At 41.2% G+C, this 14,831-nt stretch overlaps 2 protein-coding genes across 2 annotated transcripts; one reads left to right on the forward strand and one right to left on the reverse strand.

The window, feature by feature from the left end:
• Positions 1–138: 138 nt before the first annotated feature.
• Positions 139–7,394, reverse strand: sept10 (septin 10). The gene is made up of 10 exons (XM_044053129.1): positions 7,265–7,394; positions 6,095–6,209; positions 5,588–5,783; positions 5,274–5,460; positions 3,275–3,436; positions 2,977–3,073; positions 2,718–2,886; positions 2,498–2,630; positions 2,091–2,269; positions 139–1,819 (listed from the first exon to the last, which is right to left on the reverse strand). Exons 1-10 carry the CDS (start codon positions 7,292–7,294, stop codon positions 1,804–1,806), a joined length of 1,284 nt encoding a protein of 427 aa, XP_043909064.1. The 5' UTR covers positions 7,295–7,394; the 3' UTR covers positions 139–1,803.
• A 798-nt stretch (positions 7,395–8,192) lies between these two features.
• On the forward strand, positions 8,193–14,012 carry sowahca (sosondowah ankyrin repeat domain family Ca). Its single transcript, XM_044053122.1, has 4 exons — positions 8,193–8,793; positions 9,705–10,093; positions 10,458–10,847; positions 11,905–14,012. Exons 1-4 carry the CDS (start codon positions 8,466–8,468, stop codon positions 12,373–12,375), a joined length of 1,578 nt encoding a protein of 525 aa, XP_043909057.1. The 5' UTR covers positions 8,193–8,465; the 3' UTR covers positions 12,376–14,012.
• The last annotated feature ends 819 nt before the right edge of the window (positions 14,013–14,831 follow it).

Consider the following 14,831-nt stretch of genomic DNA (forward strand, 5'->3'; position numbering starts at 1 on the left):
TTGCATCACATATCACAAGAATGGTCTCACATTTCGGCTGGTGCGCAACATCCATTTTTAGTTCAACAGTTGTTGTTGGTGACAACAAATGAAACATGCAGAGCTTGAGATAAAAAAAACACACACGAGAAGAGTGCATCATGACAAAAATACAAAGATTTATTTAGGAAGAAGGAAAAAAAAACACGCTCCCAAATAACACTGTTTATTACTTAAATATGTGTGTAATACATATGTGTCTCAGGTGAGCTTTACTCCTTTAGGCATTGGCGTGCTCCCTGGATGTCTAGGGTGAATAGTGTATTCCTAAAAGTAAGGCACCAAAAATATGTTATGCACTAGTGTGAATATAAAGTTGGCAGCATATGTGATTAGACGTTGGTGGTTCAGAGGTCACTCTTGCCCTGGACCAAAGTATCAGGCAGCACCGGTGTCCCACTTTACTAGTCTGTACTGTAAAAGACTATGAGGTGTAAAAACAAAGTCTAATCAAGACTTCAGGGACGAGTGAATTTTAAAAAACACTTTCATTGTAGTCAAATGAATCCTACTCTTCTTCCTTTACTCCTCAAGGACACACTGACTTGATATGATTTCCTTCCCCCCCCCCCACACACAAGTCAGCTCTTTTTCACGGTTTGCAGACTTCAGCTGTTTGTGTCAGCAGGAAAAATAAGGAAGCAAATAAAGTGATTGAGATATATATATATATACACACACATATATATCTATAAATATGATGTAACATGTACCTAATCCAAAGCAAAGCCTCAGCCTCACCTTGTGATAAAAAACCTGTGATTGGACACAATACGTTCAACTTACAGACGTAAATATTTCTCCTTGGAGTAGTGACAAAAGCGTCAGTGACTCCTGCAGAGTTTTTCCTCTTTTTTGTTTTTTTAAATGCAGGTGGGCTCATATTAAAGGCTGATAATAGCAAGGCGAGATAAGAAGAAAAAAAAGTAATACAAAACAGACCAAGAGAAGAAGTTGTAATGCCCTGTGACCATGTGTATGACAGCTGACAAAGATGAATGCATTAAATACAACTTCAGGAATTATCACAAAAACAACGTAAGCGCCCTTACAGACATGGACTGTGTGACATTGCTGGAATTCATTTGAATTAATGGCACATTTGTCACTAAAACACACAAAATGTTTGAACGTGTCGCAGTGCTCGTACTGTATTCCTCCCCGATGGAAGGGAACAGTATGTAGATGTTTTGATCATTTTAACAAGTCTTCTGGTATTTGCAGTAACTGTTAAGTTAACTTAATGGCTGAAAAGAGCCCTTTAATAAATTACAAACACAGCACAGCATGTGTTACAGACTGTCGCATTAGGAAAGTCACAAGACTAGTTTGGTATGTTAGGAAACATAACACATACAAATAGGTAAAATGTCCCACAGACTGTATTATTTGTATGTGTATTATTTGTAAGTGTTCAGCATCTACTACTACTAAGAAGGTTTATGAGGCTCAATCCACTGAAGTGTCCCTCAGTCGGTGGGCACCAAAAAGGAGAGAGGTAAACTAAAAATTGTTTTACATAAAAATGGAGAGGATAAATATAAAATATTCCACAAAGGAGGTATAAAACGATTAAAAATAATTAGTGTACAGAGGATTCTTGAGTACAGTCATTAAACTTTGGCACATAATCAAACTCACACACAGCTGGTTCGTGTGGGGTTTTCCTGGTTACTGTTTGGAGACTGGCTTCAAGGGGCTGGAAGGGATGTGGGCAGAATGCCGCTGGTTATGCTGGTCATAGTGGAGTGTACTTCAGAGTCTTCACATGAAGCCAGAACTGAAAACAACAGAAACAGAACATTTATGTACATCAGTTACAACTTATTACTACTATTTTATACAGCGCCACAAACAAACTTTGACTTTGTCTTGACTCCTTAGCCTATGAGGCATTTTCCACTTTTCATTATTACAAATAGTATTTTTTACTGTGGAAAACATTTTGATGGAGTCAAATCAATCTAAATTCAGTTTAGCATCTACAAATCGATGTCACTTGAAACATTACATGTCCACAGCACATTCAACCTCACTCTCTATTCTCTTACTTCTTGCGGTCCTTGTCCTTCTTGCCATTGGCAGTGAGACTCTGAGCCTGCAGGAGCTGAGCAGCAGCACGTCTCTTACTGAAGGAGCTCTGGTCCTCATCCAGGAGTCTCTTCTTATCTTCCAAGGTTGCTTTCTCATCTGCATGGAGGCGCTTCAGCTGCTCAAAGCGACTCTGGAGCTAAAACACACACACACAAACAGAACAAATCAATATTTTCTGCAGTATCAAAATGAGTTGCTATGCCTCTGTAAAGCACTTTGAATTGCCTTCGTGCTACTTTGTTATAAATGGAAGTAACATCTCTTTGTTTGTTGTCTTTGTTTTAATGTTTGACAACCGCTCATCCAGTCAAATTTGGACACAAAGAAATAATTTTAAAAGTGCGGGTCTCCATGTTTTACGTACCTCTCGTTCAGCCTCCTTCAGCTCGCCCTCCTTCTCTTTCACCCTCTGCACAAACATCTGCCTCATTTCGTCCTCCCTCCTCTGCAGCTCCAACAGGAACTCTTGACGCTTGGCCTCATACGTCTGCTGCAAACTACATAAACACACACTTCATAACTTATCGATGTCCAGTTGCTTTGTGTGTACTGCAGATGCTGAGGTGTGCGAGTTCACTGCTTACCTGACAGGTTTGCACTCGGGGTCCGTGTCTTTGAAACCCATCTCCTCCAGTTTGCAGCGTCTGTACAGCTCATAGTGGCGAGTATGTGTCTGCTCTCTCAGGTCCTCCATGTTTACACAGATCAGCATCTCCCTCAGCTTCACAAAGTCACAGTGGTTCTCGTTCTCCACTGACAAACACATCATAAGGACATTAGACTCCATGTGTCAAGACAGAAAAATACACTCACACACACAGAGTCACAACACTGTGATCTCACCTTGTACCACACCCCAGGGATACTGACGAGCCTTCACCATCTTATTGCCAACGCTGACTTCCTCCGTGCTGCCAACGACAGCAAATGGCAAGTGACCCTGTAAAAAACACAATTATGTTATGTGTGACATGTAAATGTAGGTCATAACCGTCCTTTACACACTACTCTAGATTTGAGTTTGTGACCTGAGATATCTTTAAAAATATTGCATTAAATAAGTAAGCATATGATGTTTGATCAAACTTTTACATCAAACTACAAACCCCGTTGTTCAAAATGTGTGCGAGTGTGCTCTTACATTCATCGTAGTGTTGACTTTGGCCACAGTCTCGTCATCCAGGGGGAACTGGTAGATCTGGACGCCGTTGCTGACCAGCTCGCTCATGATTTTGATCTTGAACTTATGCAGCTCACTCTTACTGATGGTGTCAGCTTTGGCAATCACTGGGATGATGTTCACCTACGACAGGATGTGAGATGATCAGAAACCTCCATGGCTAATATTTACTGCAAACATAGACAAGCTTCAGAAAATATACTGCAGAGGACTGCAAAAAAAAAGCTCTAATGCACTTTGGCTGTAACCACAGGGTGTTTTATTTACTATTTTTTATGAAACTGATTTTGAAACTAGGCTAAGACAAATTAATCTCCCTGATCAACAGTACCATGAAAAAGTGAGCAGACAAAATAAAAGCATCCCCAATCCGCCTCACTCAAAGTGCAAACAACAAGAAAATTCACCAAAATGTGGTCATCATTTATCAGTGTTTGTTTTGAAAACCTTTTGTAAAAATCTTTTTTTAAACCCCCTTTTGAAATAAAACAAGTCGTTGTTATTTCTGGCCCAGCTGCCCACTCTGCTGTCCAAGTCATCCCACATTCCTGCCTGTCCGTCATCATGTCGTACCAGAGCCAGAGGCCTGGAATGAGTTACTGTCACCAGACGGGCTTCAGGGCCAGACCACATAACCATACACACACAAGCAGAACACACACTGATCCCAGCAGAGAAAACAAAACACGGCTCGGAGAGCTATTCCAGCAACTGCCTGAGTAACGGACTGTCTCTCTCTGTCAGTGCTGCACAATCAACAAATAGCTCTTACTATGTGTATCTGTACAGAAACACAAAAGGACACCCCGAGTGTGTGTGTACGACAGCATTCCACTGCTTTCCTACTCTATTCACACGCAAATCCGGGGCTACTGGCACTTCAGAGCAGTGAAATCACACAAACACACAAAGAAACACAAAGTCAGTAAACAGAGGGAGCATGGGAAAGTTTTTCGAACACTTTGAGCGATGGGAGGAGTTTTAGGGAGCTGGATTGTGAACAACTTCAATTATACAGTGCTTTTTATTTAAGATCCCTCAAAGCACTTACACTACACCTCACATTCACCACACACGTATTCCTTCAGCACTTTCACACATCATTCAGGCTCTGTCAGCACAACCATCAGGGATTCAGTCCCTGCTTTGCCCAAGAACACTTTGACACACAGACTTAAGAAGCTCGGGATCTAACTGCCAACCTTCAGCAGATGATTCTACACAGTACCATATTTGGTCAATGAATAATGACAATCACGTGACACTACTATTGTCACTCATCATACGGTATGAGGAACCATTTCTGCTATGCACTTTCACTTTAATACAGACTTTGTCAATTTACTGTACACAAATACAGACTATGCTTTGATTATTTGCCCTACGTTTTATCATATGTCCTGTGCTTGTGGGTTTTTCTGTGTTTGCACAGGAATTCGGACTCTGATAAAATGTGTGAGGTATTCACTTAAAATGAAGTGAGGCACAGCCTATGGGGTAGGTTTTTATTTTTGTTGTGGTGATGTGCTGTTCACTTTTCATTCACAAAATCAAAGAGGGTGGAGCTGAGCTCTTTACAGGCATGTAGGACAACTGAGTCATTAAGGCTCAGGAATCTATGAATAAGGGCTTAATATGCACGCATTCACAACCTGTTAACCCAGCTTACCTGCTCACAGGCTTACCTTCTTTGTATTCCTTTAATTTATAACAAAGTTATTTATAATATATGTGTGGAGGTATCATTTCCTTCTCACACAGTTATGAGCCAGCCCATGACAAATAGTCATTACCTGGTATAATTAATCAGTGGAACCTCAAAGGAGTACTTTGTCCAATTGCTTTATGTTCCTATTTATCTAAGACATACAGTACTTTCCAAGTGAATGTATGCATTTTATGTATAACACAACACATTAGTGTGACTCTATAGCACACTACAAAGCAATCCTTTGCCTACCTTGCTGTCTAGTTTCTTCATAGTGACCAGGTCCAGGGATTTCAGTGAATGGCCTGAGGGTGAGATGAAGTAAAGGCAGGCATGGACTCGCGAGTCATGGTAGTTGTGAAGAGAGCGTTTAATCTTAAGCTCCTCCTGCAGATAACTTTCAAACTGTCTGTCGATGTAGTCCACCACTGGCTGATAGCTTCAGGAAAGACAATTTCATGACAGGTAAAGACAGAGAAGTAGGTGTTTAATGAAATACTTTTATAAACACATTCATTCTTTAACACATTTTAAGGTTAATCTTTACTGCTGCACACTCCTCCCACCTTTCTTGTTTGTTCATTTGGTCTCCAAAGCCCACAGTGTTGACCACAGTTAGGCGTAGTCTGACATTGCTCTCCTGCAGGTCGTACGTCTGGGCCCGTAGCTTCACCTGAGGCTCAAAGTGGGAGGACTCAAAGTTCTCAAAATTAGTGTTGAAGAGAGTGTCCATAAGAGTGGATTTGCCGATGCCAGTCTCACCTAAAACCAGAAAAAGATGTTGTTATTTAAGATCTAGTAATTTTGCTTCACGATGGATGTCTGAACACCAACTGATTTTATCAACATATTTAAACCAGCATCCTCATTATCACAACACTATTCCTATAAGAAACATTATTTCTGTGTGTTCCAGGTATTAATCATGTTGTGGGGAACTAAATCTGTTCACACAGTCACACTATAGCGACTGGTCTTCCTTATGCTTATGGGGACAAAAAGCAAAAAAAGCAAGTCCCCCATAACATAAATGAATACATGTTTAGGTGTGTGTGCGCGTGTGAGATATGTACCAATGCACAGAATATTGAAGCAGAAACCCTGGCAGATGGATTTGTTGACAAGTTGATCTGGGAGGCTGTCAAAGCCCACATGGCCTGCCAGGGACAGGGGTCGGGCTCCTTTGTCCTGAAGGGTATTTGAAGAGAGAAAAAAAAACAGGAAACAATTGTTCAGGATCGCTGACCCGGCATTCACAACAAAATTCACATACCACAGTTTGATACCAACTGTTTTAGAGGGGATACACACTAACCCATATTAAATTATGTATTAAGTGGTTTTTTTTCCCATAAACTTAATTAAAGTTTAACAGTGCCCCCTGTAACCCTGATGTGGAGGAGGATAAAGTGGTAGAATAGATGGATGGATGGAAAATAGATCATAAAAAAGCTACTGCCCAATACATATATAACCTTTGTTTTCACTGAATAGTTTTACTACTGGGAGGATTTCATTCACAACTGGTTCTTGAAAACTAATAAAAAGGTCTAGGTATCTCACACAAGTAGATAAAAATCTATCCAGAGTTCCTGGTGTCCTCCAACACAGAAAGCTAGGGTTATCAATGAAGCAGAGGGTCAACACTGAAAACATCTGCACAAGTTATTTACTTCTGAACAGATTTATTGGTTGAAATACGTATCCACCCAATTTCATTTAAATAAATTGTACAAATTAAGTGGCGTTCATCGACCTACTTACATAGTTAGAGTCATCTCCATAATTAACGATTATTACCTGATACCTAGTAATATTTTTGTTAATTTCGGTGTTGGTAACACCACAGCACAGGATTGCTCGACTATGTTTTCATGAGTTTTTATTCATATTTGGATGGCTACCACAGTGCTAGCTCCATACTGCCCATGTCCCGCCCCCATGGGTGTATTTTGGAGAAGGATGTAATGCGGAATTCAATTTTAAAAGTTGAAAACTAAAGTTTCCACTAGCCACTAGATATTCTGAATAAATGTCAACTCGAAAAACGTATGCCCAGTTGTAATCTACCCTACGTTACTGTTCGAACTTCAGTGGGGACTGAACGTGATAATAACGTCAGCGACAGAAAGAAACTAGTTCTCAGGCTAGCTGTAGATAGCATAATGCTAACCCAGGACACTCCCTGCTCAACTGTCAGGAACAATGTCATTTGTCAACCACAGGGTAAGGAAAGTACTAACCGGCTGCCGAGCAACGTCCGAAGAGGCCATGGTTTTCGCGAACGGAGTTAATATCCGAGATTTATTTATTACAAATCTGTGTAACAGTCTTTCTTTTTCCCCCGGTCAGGACCGCCCGCCTCAGTCAGTCACAGCGTCCACAGTCGACAACTGGACAGACTACACCAACGTAAACAATGCAAGAATGAGGTGAAAGGTTTATTTTGAGCTTTTGCGTTGGCAACTTCTGTTCATTAAATGAGACGAAACTACAAGAGGGATGAAAACATCTATTTATTTTGAGAAGCACAGTATACTACAATTGTAGGGAATTTAATTCAAACATCGTTAATTTACTCAGGTAACACAACACACCCCCTTCTCTGGATAATGGTACAGTTCGATTGTGGTATGTGGCAGACTGTCATAAAAATATGAATCCGTATCAACGTTACAACTATTCAAAAAGTTTTTGTTGTCACGCGAGGAAATTACAATTTTTTTTGCCACATGAGTTTAATTATATGAAGTTTGAAACAGTATTTTGCTGGGTCTGCTTTGTTTGTTTAAATCACACACATTTACCTCGGGAGTTGGAACGTGAACCACTTATATCACAGACAAAAACAAATAACTCGAAAGTAAACCAACCACAACACAGCCTGTGTATAGAAATTGGAAATTATTTGCAATTATACAGTGCTTTTGTAGCAAAGATGATCTGTGTGAGGTCTATGGTGTCTGTCTTTTCACATTTATTATGAAGTAAAAACAAACCTTTACTGGATTGTATTTAAATATTAAAGATTTAAATTGTTACTAATTGCAATGTCTATTTCAATTTTCTTCTCACGCCACCGTGGCAAAGTCTCGAGTCAAATATTGGCTTAACATTTTCGAGAATAGCAATCAGAGTAACACATTTTTCATCAATGAACTACTTTAGGAGACGTTCGGAGCCAGAATTTACGAGGAGCACGCAAACGCATCACGTTCATGTTGCCACAGTGAACAAGTGGGACCCCTAGCGACCGGAGCCCGTTATTGGTTTTCCCCACGGATGAGAGGATGAGGCCGGAGTCCGGAGAGAGGGTGATGCTGTCTTGTCATCCGTTTGTCACCGACGTTAGTGAATGACAGCAGCATGAACATGACGACATTTTGAAACACGCGCCGGTAAGACTCGACTATCTCCGCGCTGTGTTCGCGTCGGTGTAGCACGATGATGGCGTCCGTCTGCACAGAGGAAGACGTGCAGGAGTTCCTGATGGAGAGAGGAGGGAGGGTCCGACAGATGGAGCTGATCGATCATTTCCTATCAGATCTCGGGGGAAATGACCCGTCGAAGGAAGGGGTGGATCGCGAGGTCCTCAAACGTGTTGTGGAGAGCGTGGGGTTCGTGAAGGTGGAGGACGGCGTGAAATTTGTTTGTTTAAACGCTGACGGTCACCCAGAGTCGATGATGCGTGTGGACGTTGAGTGCAACGGGAATATCCACGAGCCAGTGGACAACAGTGTCAACGGCAACCACGAAAACAGAGAGCAAACAGGTGAGCGAGATCTACCCTTTGTGTCCATTTCTTAATATTATATCGGTTTATTTTCTGAAATGATGCATCTTAATATGTCACAGCATGCCTGTAGCAAAGGTTGCATTCACATGTGTGGGTCTGTGTTAGAGAAAGACCGATTAACTGGACGCTATTAGGTTAATGTGACAGTTTATTTTTCTTATTACCTGTTTTATGCATTAAATATTTAGTTTGCAATATTATAGTAGTCACAAAATGTAGATTGGAGAGGCAAGACAAGTATATATAGCACATTTAATCAACTGGGCCTATCAAAGTGCTTTACAATATAAAAGAAAGAGAAATACAGCATCATTAACGATATAAAATGCAACATAAAACACAGTAAAAATGTTTACATTGAGAGGTAAACTAAATTAAAAATTGCAGTTACAGATGAGGTGTAGCAGTGATGATAGTTTTTTATTTAAATGCTGTGGCAAACAGGTAGGTTTTCAGGCTAAATTTAAAGACATGTTTTGTCCTGGTTCACAGTGAGCCAGCAAGTCAGAAGGACCTCATGAGTTATGTGTTCCACATTTTTGGTCTTTGTGAGGCAGACAGTTGTTGTTCAATACAAGATGGAAGAAAGAATCACAGCCATTGGCTGCCCAGATTTATAAAGAACGATATGGACACATAAAACCCAATTCCGTTGACCTTTAACCTGTACTTCTTTAGACACAGTTTGTACAAAAGTATGTTCACACAAAAGAATACAAAAGTTAGTTGTCCAGTCATTCCTAGAGAGTGGGTCTGGACCTACAAATGGGTAAATTTAAAGGTTTCTAACTACTCTACTCTAATGACGCACACCTGTGCAGGATGAAATGGAGTTCAGGTTTAGATGACGCAATACATTCTCCATGTCTACTTTAATGGGTTCACAGGTGAATCCAGCCCACCTGGTGCAAACCCGGATAATGACAGACAGTCGAATGGCAACGGGCAACCTGCAACCTCCTCCCAGATAAAGATGAATGCCGCAACACCAACCTCGGGAGGCAGAGGAGAGGTGAAGCTGAGGGACAGGAGGAGGCGAGAGTCGGCCCCAATTATATCTGGGATGCCAGATTTGGACCAGGCTCACCCTGGTTGGTTCCACAGTCAACAAGTGAGAGCAGCACGAAGGGTTTCCAAGGGCTCCCAGCGGGCCATGCTGACCAGCTGCCTGTCTGAAGACAGTGCCCTGGAAGGTTTTGGTCCAGTTGGAGATATCAACACGCCTAAAGGAAGTCGCAGGAACTTCATAGAGCTGATGATGAGTAGTTCTCCTCAGGTAGGAGGATTCTGGATTTCTTAGGTTGGAAAAACCTTTAAGTATTTGTAATTGATGGCAATATTTGGACATCCTTTAATGCACAGCAACAGGTCCAAGAATGTGAGATAGTCTGCTGATGAATAAGTTTATTAACAACAATAATAATAATAATAATGATTGTGAAATGATGATGTGATTATAAATGCATGATGCATAATCACAGAAACAGTTTTGATTCTTCTGAGATAGGATCCTATGATCTAACCAGGGTTGGTTGGATCAACTCAAATCTCAAATCTAAAACTTTTGAAATATCTTGAAACTGCAAATGTTATTTTCAATTAAAAATTTCATGCATGGTGTTTCTTTCTTCCTCACGCAGGTTCGGAGGTCTCTGATCGACCGCGGCTCACGCCTCCGAGACTCACTGAAGAGCGACGGCGATTCTGTATCAATCGTCTCATCAGCCACCGATGAAGACTGTGCCTCAGTGACTCTGGACCCACTGGAGCATGAGTGGATGCTGTGTGCCTCAGAAGGCCTATGGGAAAGCCTGCACTCCCTGTTAGCTGTCGAACCCAGCCTGGTGACCAAGAGAGACTTTGTGACCGGCTTCACTTGCCTCCACTGGGCGGCCAAGCAAGGCAAAGCCGAGCTGCTCTCCCAGCTGCTGGGCTTCGCCAAGGAGAATGCTATACCGGTGAATGTAAACGTGAGATCAAGTGCTGGATACACACCGCTACACCTGGCAGCCATGCATGGACACACACAGGTGGGTTGCTGCGACAACGGCGCTGGTGGAGTTTCATTATGTTACATGTGCAGCAGTGAATCAGCAGATAATCACACACCGTCTGTCACCTCCAAGTCTTACCTCAACATGGCAAAAGAAATACACTGAATTTGTATATGTACTATTATATGCTGCCTCACCCAAATAAAGAGACTTCTGTTCGCATCAAAACTCAAAAAGATATTTAGTCCGTCCATTGTGTGCTACTAAAAAAAAAACCTCTGTGGCCAGTCCATGTGTGAAATTATGTCTCATGCTCCACGGACCACACTTTTCCAATGTGTCCTGGCATTGTTGTCTTGGAATATGCCTGAAAAACCTGATCACTCAGTATTTAATGATAGTCGGGTGAACAAATAACGTTGCAGAACCTAAACCGAACCAACTGAAGCAGCACCGGATCATAACACTGCACCAACAGGCTTGTACGATATAGGTAGTAAGTGAAATATGTGACCTTTTGTTCACTTTAACACAGCCCACTGAAAGAGTATATTAGATTTGATCTCAGGCGGACAGCGATAACTACGACTTTTCATACCACCCTGCATGTGGTCTCCTGTGACCATTTGTGATGGAATTTCAATTCCCTGTGCTGAATACAAACAATCAGTGTGTGGAGAGAGGTAATAACAAGAGTTGGTATGAACTGAGTCAGTCAAAGCTTTATTTCTGCAGTTGTAACATTGATTTTAACCACTAGAAAAAGACAAATCGTGGTGGCTGAGTATGGACTGGTACTGTAAGAGAGTAAAAAAAAATATACTGTGACACTGTGGACAAGGTCTTTAATGATCCCTGAGAATCATGTCAGTGTCCACTAGTGGAAACATAAACACATCAACTCCAGAAAATAAATAAATCAGAATATAATCTAGTTAGTTATGCTTTTCTGAAAAATGTAAAGGTTTATGTCAACTTATCATAATTTCCCTCTTATATTAATACTAGATGGAAATTAGGTCAAACAAGTGCCTCTCTTTGTGCCTGCTGTTGATTCCAAAAGTCTGTGTTTGTGTTGTGCTGTGACTGACAGGTGGTTCGGGTATTGCTGTCAGACTGGGAGGCAGACCCCGAGGCTCGAGACTACAGCGGCAGACGAGCCATCCAGTATCTTCCCCCGCCACTGGCTGCGGACCTGCAGGACGAGGGACTGGTCACCTCACCGGGGACTGAGTCAGACAGCGAAAACACCGGTGGCAGCAGTGGTGGAAAAGGGCGTGCGTGGAGGTTTCCTCGAGTCCTGCCAGGCAATCTGAACCCTCTGCGGCTGCTGAATCCACCGGCTGAGGCGGCGGAGGAGGGAGCCGGGATTGTGAAGACGAAAGGAGAGGGCATGCAGAGGAAGTCGTCTCTGAGCCGCTTGAACGCCAGGCTGCACAGGGGGCGCCACCGAGCTCAGATCATCCACAGCGCCTCATTTCGGGACACGGGGGAATTTGGGAGAGGAGAGGAGCTTCCCAGCAGTCCGCTTCGAACCAGACCCCTGTCCAATCTGTTTGGGTGAAACACCGGTCTGAACCAGCAGTGCATCATTTTTCAATCAGTCTGACATTGTTTTGATTCACAGGATAAAGTTTACTGACTCATAAACTGACAGGTCCATGACCACAACTAATCATACATATCTTAAATATGGAGTCAAGCTGTTTTCTAAGGTTTATTATAATATATTTTTAAGGGAATAACCACATTTGTTGTTTTTCTAAAAAGATTATAACTTATTTTTGTTCCTGTTGCAGGTGTTCGGCTCATGGTGATCACTACCTGGGAGACACTGTTCATGTAGATTGTATGTTTTTTTTTCCCATTTTCTTAATTTATGGGATGGTGGGTTTATTGAATCCATAGGCTCCGTTTTAGAGCAGGTAGCAAATACCACACCAGCTTTTTTTATTATTATTATTATTATTATTATTATTATTATTATTATTTAATACTCAACACAAGAATAATATTGACACAAACACTAAAGCACCAAGTAGGATTGTATTGAGTTTTCATGGTAGTTTTGAGTGACAATGGTGAGAAACACAAAAACACTTGGCTTGATTTCACAGTTTCTTTTTTCTTTTTTAAATAAAATAATATATTCCTAAACCTCATTTTCTATATCCCAACCTCCTCTGATTGTAAGGTGCTGACTTTTTTCCAGTGTATAATAACAGTAATAGGAGTTCATTTTAAATTGAAGTAGCACATTTTAATTTTCAAACTCTTTGTAAATGCAGAAATATGGTCTGTCCAAATATCTCTGTACAGACGTCATGTTTGCACTCGTCACTTTGAAGATAGTAGGCGACACTGGGAGAAAACCCCTTGTGCTGAAACCACAGCTGTTTTTGGTCCACGTCACACCGACAGTGTGTGTTTAAAATTGTATGCACAGCAGAAGTGGGCAACCAAACTGTTTTGCCGTTATATAGCTAATCTACTGCAAACTGTATCTTGAAGTACAAATGGAGACTGTTATTTTTCTATATCTTTCACTCTCAACAGTGTAATTTACTCTGACAGGGGAATGTTTCCAGGCTTCCGTCGTAGCTGTAGTTTCGGGTATTTGTTTCTATGAATTTCATAGTTTGACGTCACCTATTTCCCATGGAATACATGCATGATTTAAATGAGAATCAGTTGAGGGTTAAGCTCTGAACAGTTGAGAACATAGATACTCAGCATGGCACTGATCAGATTAAGAATAAATACGCCAGCAAACCTGCATCATTTTACATTTAGTGTAATGTTGCCATGTGTATTGACCTCTTTTGTCATGTCTTTTTCATCTGTGAATATTAAATGAGTAGATCTAAATGTGCTCCAAGCTGAAAAGCACACTGACTTTTTAACAGTTTTCCCAAATATGTGAATCTTTCATACTCGACGACACTTCCTAGATTACACGAATGTTCCTTTTGTAAGCTTTATTCTGAAATCGTCGTGTTTCCTGTAATTGTAAGACTGACACTTTTGATGTAGACATATATGATACAGATGTGCTATGACATCACTTTTTCAACCGCATGAACATAAGAGTCTGTCTCATTTGTGAAATACTGTGACGTGATTATCTGGTGTGAAAACACGGTTGCCCCTGTCATATTTCTCATCCTTAAATGTGATAAAGCAATAAGAATTTGCATCAAACTGGCCTCGGTGTTCTCTTAAATTAGAAATGCTCTGCTGGTACAGCATGTGTTCATGTCATGCTATTGATAAGTGATCATTTAAATGTCAGAGTGGCAAAGCAAACATCATCACCTCTGGTCTGACATCTCAGCACAATGCCATAAAAGCCTCAAATGAAGCATGCTATTTCACGTACCGACGTCAAGGGATTGTCCTTGTGTGGTGGTGAATAATTGATGATGTGGTGACCCACAGTGCCAGCTTATTCCAGCATTTACAGCATATCCACTGCTTCCCATTCCCAAGCTGCTCATGTGACACTAACTGCAATTATGTATCCACAGCCAGACCTTATTCTGCACCTGTTGTGTGTCTGTGTGTGTTACACGGTTCACATATCCTCTCGTGACTGTGATTAAGTCATCACTGGTCTAGAATAGGGTGTAAGGAGAAGATATTACACCCAAATTCAACAACAGTTTAAATTACAGTTATCAGGATAATGTGCTTGATATGATAGTGTCAGAGTGCAGGAGATTTTATTTTTATATTAACCTTGTAGTGGAGTTTGTTGTCCTTGTCATCCCACAGAGGATAAGAAGCAAAAAGCAGGAAATATACATATTCATGAACCATCATATGTGTGAGGGAGATATGGTACATTTGCAGTCAATGCACACATTTCCTGTGACTGGATAGATAAGTACAGCTCTGACAGCCTGTGTTTCCTCCAGCTCCATGACTTGGGGCTGTTCTCAGCTTCCTGTTTACCAGAATAAATCAACCAAACAGAAGTAAGATTACATATGAACAGGTATTACATATTCTGCATACTGT

Source organism: Solea senegalensis, linkage group LG2, assembly GCF_019176455.1.
Source record: "Solea senegalensis isolate Sse05_10M linkage group LG2, IFAPA_SoseM_1, whole genome shotgun sequence".
Taxonomy (NCBI): Eukaryota; Metazoa; Chordata; class Actinopteri; order Pleuronectiformes; family Soleidae; genus Solea; species Solea senegalensis.

Coding starts and splice junctions, on each gene's coding strand:
- sept10 (XM_044053129.1), bottom strand. CDS start 7,294: ATGGCCTCTTCGGACGTTGCTCGGCAGCCG. Junction 5,784..6,094: donor CTTCAATATTCTGTGCATTG/GTACATATCTCA, acceptor TTCTGGTTTTAG/GTGAGACTGGCATCGGCAAA. Junction 2,631..2,717: donor CCCGAGTGCAAACCTGTCAG/GTAAGCAGTGAA, acceptor GTGTTTATGTAG/TTTGCAGCAGACGTATGAGG.
- sowahca (XM_044053122.1), top strand. CDS start 8,466: ATGATGGCGTCCGTCTGCACAGAGGAAGACGTGCAGGAGTTCCTGATG. Junction 8,794..9,704: donor CGAAAACAGAGAGCAAACAG/GTGAGCGAGATC, acceptor ATGGGTTCACAG/GTGAATCCAGCCCACCTGGT. Junction 10,848..11,904: donor CCATGCATGGACACACACAG/GTGGGTTGCTGC, acceptor TGTGACTGACAG/GTGGTTCGGGTATTGCTGTC.